Raw genomic sequence first — 6,042 nt, forward strand, 5'->3', positions numbered from 1 at the left:
TGTTGATCACCAAGGAGATAGTAGTAGAAGCACTTAGACTGCCCATAGAAGGAATGACAATCAGGGCAACGGATAGGAAGATGGCTGGAAATTTCACAAAAGAAATTGCCACAGCCACCTTTGCAAACCTTATTCACAAACAGGTTGAAGAGCCAGCAAGGTTATACCACCAGCACTTCCATTTCCTCGCCAAGAGGCCACCAAGGTATACAACGCCAAATCATGCGGTTGCCACTACCTTCACGCAAGTCCTCAAGTCAACAACTAGGCAACCGATGGACCACGCACACAATGTCTTGACCACTTTAAAAGGAGCAAAGAAAGAAGGAAAGATTACATACCTGGGTACACTAGAGGTGTTGACAAGAATTTCATACCATGCCATTGGCATGGCCAACAACCTACCACCTGTCCCAGATCAAAACATTTGGATAGTGTCAGCTCAACCATCTCCTTGAGCTACAAGATCTACCAAAAGATCATACAAGCTATGGCACAACAGTGAAACCTTTTATAACAAAGAAAGGAGAGCGCGCATAGAAGAGATGAAGAGAAAAGTCGTGGAAGCACATCAGGAGGAGCCTATACAGAAGCAAGCGTGGTTTGAAAGAGAGAAACACTCATACCAACGCAGCTGCCAAGCATAAGGAAAGGACCCGGAAAAGTGGGTGACTATTGAGCTTAAAGGGCCTAGAACAAAGTATCACACTAGGAAGTAGTTTGAAGATCCAACGGAATCCTTGGAAAAGATGTACCAAGAATCAAAAGCTCTAAAACTAAAAGAAGCACAAGAAGCGGCCACAAAAGCGACAGAGGTGGTAGAACATCAGGAGCAAGCAGAGGAAGCCACTGCACAAGGAGAAGCACATCATGCTCAAGGTGAGTGTCTCCCCGCATCTCTTCTCCTGTGTCTGAACACCAAGACCACCCAATGTCAATCCCACCACCATCACCGACAATTAAAACCACAACAACTGAGCCAACAAAAGAAGTAGAACCTAAACAAGAAAAAACAGCTGAATCTACACAAGAACCTGAATAGCCAGAAGCATAAAATCAGCACAACAAGCAGCTGCATCTACTCAAGAGCAACAAATAGAGAAAGAGCCAGAGATGGATAAGGCAGCCAGTTCTGCACCGGAAGAGACCAATGCAAAGTTTGAGCATCCAAGAGAACAAGCGGCCGAGGAAACACCCTCTACCTCCACACAGCTAGAGAAGGTCAAGGCACCACAGAAAAAGATCAACAGCCAGAAGGGCAACAACAACAACCAGCAGCCATGACGCAGCCAGAGGTAAAAGAATCTACAGAAACATCCAGACAACTAACACAAAGTGAAGATTGGGAATTGAATGATGGTCATCCTGCAAGTAAATGAGTATGCTAAGAAAATGGAGGAGGTGATAGAACGACTTCGCTCAGTAGAACTTGGCTGTAGCACACGGACCAAAGAGTTAGAGATGGTGATTGACACACTCCAGCAACAAAAAGAAATGGAGGAACTGGGTGAGTTGCTCACAAAATTGTCAGATGCATGCAAAGCAAAAGATAATTAGCTGACGAAAGTTACAAATGAACTTCTCACTACAACCCTATCAGCTCAAAAGATCCAGGTACAATTAGCTGTAGCAAATTCTTCCCTATAGTACTCAAAACAAAGGATCAATGATCAAGTGATATTCTTACGGCAAATACGAAAAAATCTAGCCATCGCCTCGATCAGAGGAACAGACGAGGACTACAAGGCATTAGAAAAAAATAAAGACCTTGAGATGGAGCTAAAGTTGGAAGAGTCTCAGTGCAGATACCTGGCTTTGATGCGGGTCCAAAGAGAAGATGAGCTACTGAAGGAGATAACTGAACTCAAATGAGTCAACCAACTACTGAGAGTGGGAAGGATAGAAACATAAGAAGAGGTAGGTACTTTGGAGCAACCTCATATAGAAATCCCCTCAGTATCATTTACTGAGACACAGTCGGCAGTAGAGTTGAGTGGCAAGGAAGAATTTCAAGTACCCATTACAGAAGCACACATGGTGCCAATGGTCCAAATCTCAAAAGATGAAGAAGATGCATTGAAGGAAAGAATTACACAAGAGGTAGATGAGAAATGGAAGGCAGCAATGGATTGGGAGCTGAGAGTGCTTCATTCTGTCAATGTCACACAACTCACTCCCAATCAAATAAATGTGCAATGGCACCAACAATCCCTACCCTACCCTCTTATTAAAGTGGAGCTACTGCACTTTAAAGAAAGTCTTTACACCGACATGAAATTCGAGGGTGTAGGTCACGACCACTCGAAGTGGAGGTTGAGCTGGCTGAACAAGAATCTAAGGTACTTGATTCTGTTCACAAGAGCACGTGCATCCCTACAAAAGGATCCTACCTTCTGTCTTGTACCAAGAGTAAGGACCTAGATAGCACATGAAGCACTACTAAAGAAGAGGCCAGCTTGGTTGAATTACCCGAGATTGCCAACTCTAGAAAAAGGATAGCCGACTGAAGAATACATGGTCAAAACCCTAAAGGGAGCCATGTCATTCTTTAAAAGTCTCCCAGATTTGTCATGTGCTATGCTATTCAAAATATGCCAAATGCTTCTCACCTGCATCACAATGTTCAATGAGCCAGAGAAAACAGGCACCCCTTGCATGTCATCCTCGAGGGTAGAAAAGGGTTGTGCTATGATCTTAGTGGCCAACCTTCCCAAGAAGTCCTCTATGGCTTCTACGCCAGATGCATGTTTTTACCTTCTCACAATATGCTGGCGTTCGAGAAAGCGTTCTACACGGGATTCGGGATTCTTCACTTGGCGAACGAAGATATTTGCACCACTGATCAACAACCTCACATCAAGGTTTGTAGGCTACTCAATAGTGGAGCTGAAAAATAGAGTAACTATGCAGTTCTTGCAAGTGCCTGATAAAGAGCAAAAAATCAGATACCAAAAGGCACTGAATGCGCTTAAAGACCGCCTTGCCAGCCGCCAGCCCGAAGACTACTTCAACCCATCAAGTTGTTTCAAGGGACAACACAGGTGAGGAGGGGGGGAATATTAGCAGCAAGATAACATGGATACCACGGATACCATTTTTCGGAGTTCTCATTGTAAAACACTTATTATTTTGATAAATTGGGAATATTGTAACTCCTATTTTCTCGGATAAACTTTGTAATTGATGAGCTGGGGCTACAAGCTTCCAGAATGTATCAACCTGTCATTACCCATCTTTGGTAGAATTCCCAGATTATTAGTTTTGACCACCAAAAACCTTGGCTAAGGTAAAAAAGACAATTTCAATAAGTTATTATTAAGTTTTTGGATAATGAAATACACAGTGTGAGCTAACAGCGCTCACCTCTCTCCTTCTCGCGCTTCCTATTCCCTCGCCGAGTATCACATTGCAGTCTCATTTGTTGCATTGCAACCGCAGGTAAGAGCTCTAAGCATTGATGTAAACACATCATAGTATTTCATAAATTTTGGTGTCGCCAACCTGCGGCCTAATTTCATCATAACTAGAATTTACATTTTCAACTAAAAAACCAAGCATAGGCGAGGTATTGGGGCATCATTGCTAAGCATTTGGGTGCATTTTGGGTCAAAAACGACTAGGTCAAAAATCCACTGCTGTTAATAATCACGATTTTGACACTTGACCTACAGTAGGGTTTGAAACCATAATCATGTGTGCTTAGGTCTTATAAACTCGTCCTAAAATTTTCATTACGTTTGGATGTCATTTGATGCTGTAATGAATGTGATTTGTTTGTCGTGAGCGATTGGCTCGCGATTGGCTTTTGGTGATTTCAGTCACTTGAGTGTAGCTTGAGTTAGATGCGAGTTATTAGTTGGTTTCCAAGATATTGACAACCTCTTGTAGCCTCTATACACTAGTCGAATCAGCTTCATCCCATGGATTGACAATTTAATCATGGTTCTCGCTAATACTGCAATAACATAGGATGGTGAGGTTAGACATGCATGCCACACCTATCATATGTATTCAAATGTATGCCATCGTTATGGGTTGCACCCTACTTACCCATTGCCCATGCATTATAATTGGGTAGTAGGTTTGGTTACAATGCCATTGGGCTTATGGAAAATGAGATACATAGTGCTTGCATGTGAAGAATTAACCAACCAAGTTGAAGGTCATGCTTTAAGAAAAAAATGTTAAAGAAGGAATATAACTCAAATTTAGGAATTCTGGAAAAATTCACTAAAATGGAACAATTCTTCTTGTCTCTAGTTTTTTAGGAGAGGTGAACTCGGTCTAGGATGCACACTTTAGCATCTCCAATTCTTGAATGAAATGTAGTGTTTTTATGATGCACTCACAAGTGTTATTTGTATCTACCAAATTATATGCAGACATGCAACAATTGTCAAACATGTATTACATTTGAAGCTCAAAGTTTTGGATGCACTTCATGCTTCTAGGTAATCCACTTTGTGTCACCAAAAAGAGAAAGAAAGAACTTATTTTCATGAGGCTAGCATTGTAAGAAGCAAAAAAATCTTCAATTTTAAGGCCGTGCTGCTCCCAAAACAAAGATTGTACCAAACATCATCTTGAGGGTCAAAATCTAGACTACGGCTCCCTACAAACACATGAGTTTCCAGCTTTTTGCTATTCTACTTGTCTCAAACATGGAGGCTAGTATGTTGTGTTGTGGGTTGAGGCTCCTTGCCAATGCTCAAGCTTCAAACTTGATCATGCTAGTTTGTTGGGCTTGTCTCAAACATGGAGGCTAGTATGTTGGGTTGTGGGTTGAGGCTCCTTGCAAATGCTCAGGCTTCAAACTTGATCAGGCTAGTTTGTTGGGTTGTGGGCTGAGGCTCCTTTCCAATGCTCAAGTCTCAAACTTGAGGGTGAAGCACAAGGCTCTAATGTCTAGAGGAAAACAACTTGTGTCAAACATGGAGGCTAGTGTGGAGGGCTATGGGTTGAGGCTCCTTGCCAATGCTCAAGGGGTGAGGCACAAGGCTCTAAAGTATAGAGGAGGACTACTTGTGCCAAACATGAAGGATAAAGAGTTGTGTTGTGGTTTGAGGCTCTTTGCTAATGCTCAAGGCTCAAACTTGAGGGCGAGGCACAAGGATCTAAAATTTAGAGGAGCACCAATTCTCCAATGTGACTCAAAAAAATTCAAAAAGATTATGGTTTATGGTGGGGCCATTGTGCTCCAGAAAATACACCAAAAATACAAGACACGACAAAACTCAAACTTTTGAAACGAATAATGACAAAAATTAAAAGTGAAGGTTACCGAGCTCCACTTTAATTCAAATTTTGAACTTTCAAGATGCACTTATTACTTTAATTTGAATTTCAAGCCAGCTCGCCTGGCAATTCAGGTTGCTGACAGTCAGGATAGCTAATGTCTGATGACAAATGTTTGACAGATTCACGCTCAAGCCCGCGTCCATGGAGGGGCTATTGCAGGCACTCAAAGGAGGTTACGCAGGCTGTGAGCCCTCAGGCGGAGGTAAGGTCGCGCAGGCTGTGAGATGGCAGGAGTGGAGGCCGGGCATTCAGGAGGAGCTGGAGCAACCGTTCCTTCACAACTTTGAGGATGCCAACTTTGTCAAGGAGGGCATTTCCAGCTCTTCATCTATTGCTTCAGATCATCATCTTAGCAACTGCACCACTTGAGATGAGTGGAGCACGCATCAGCCGAAGGAGGGTGTTTCCAGCTCTTCACCTGTTGCTTTAGATCATCAGCTTAGCAACTACACAGCCTGAGATGAGCCGATCATGCATCAGCCATGGCGTTAAGGTGGTTGTGTGGGTTCGTGCTACCTCATCCACACTTGTGCTCTCCTAGATCTTCGCCCTCATCTCCACGATCTGTACCTCCGCTTTAAGAACCTTCATCAAAACTTGCACTCCTCCATTGATGACTGTCTCTACCTTCTCGTCTAGTTGCAATTGTCCTCCCTATCTCTTAATTACCACCACCACCATCATTGCACCACTTGCCAACTATAATACGCCATCACTCATTAGAATAGAGGCCGTATCATATTG

General features: G+C 42.9%; 1 protein-coding gene across 1 annotated transcript; it reads left to right on the forward strand.

Annotated features, from left to right (window-relative positions):
• Positions 1–5,439: 5,439 nt before the first annotated feature.
• LOC147464204 (uncharacterized) lies at positions 5,440–5,667 on the forward strand. Its single transcript, XM_086508441.1, has one exon. The coding sequence runs from the start codon at positions 5,440–5,442 to the stop codon at positions 5,665–5,667; it is 228 nt and encodes a 75-aa protein (XP_086364567.1).
• The last annotated feature ends 375 nt before the right edge of the window (positions 5,668–6,042 follow it).

This window comes from Adiantum capillus-veneris, chromosome 1, assembly GCF_014529385.1.
Source record: "Adiantum capillus-veneris isolate H3 chromosome 1, ASM1452938v2, whole genome shotgun sequence".
NCBI lineage: Eukaryota > Viridiplantae > Streptophyta > Polypodiopsida > Polypodiales > Pteridaceae > Adiantum > Adiantum capillus-veneris.

Excerpts from the sequence above, each read along its gene's own strand:
- LOC147464204 (XM_086508441.1), top strand. The coding sequence starts at position 5,440 with ATGGAGGGGCTATTGCAGGCACTCAAAGGAGGTTACGCAGGCTGTGAG.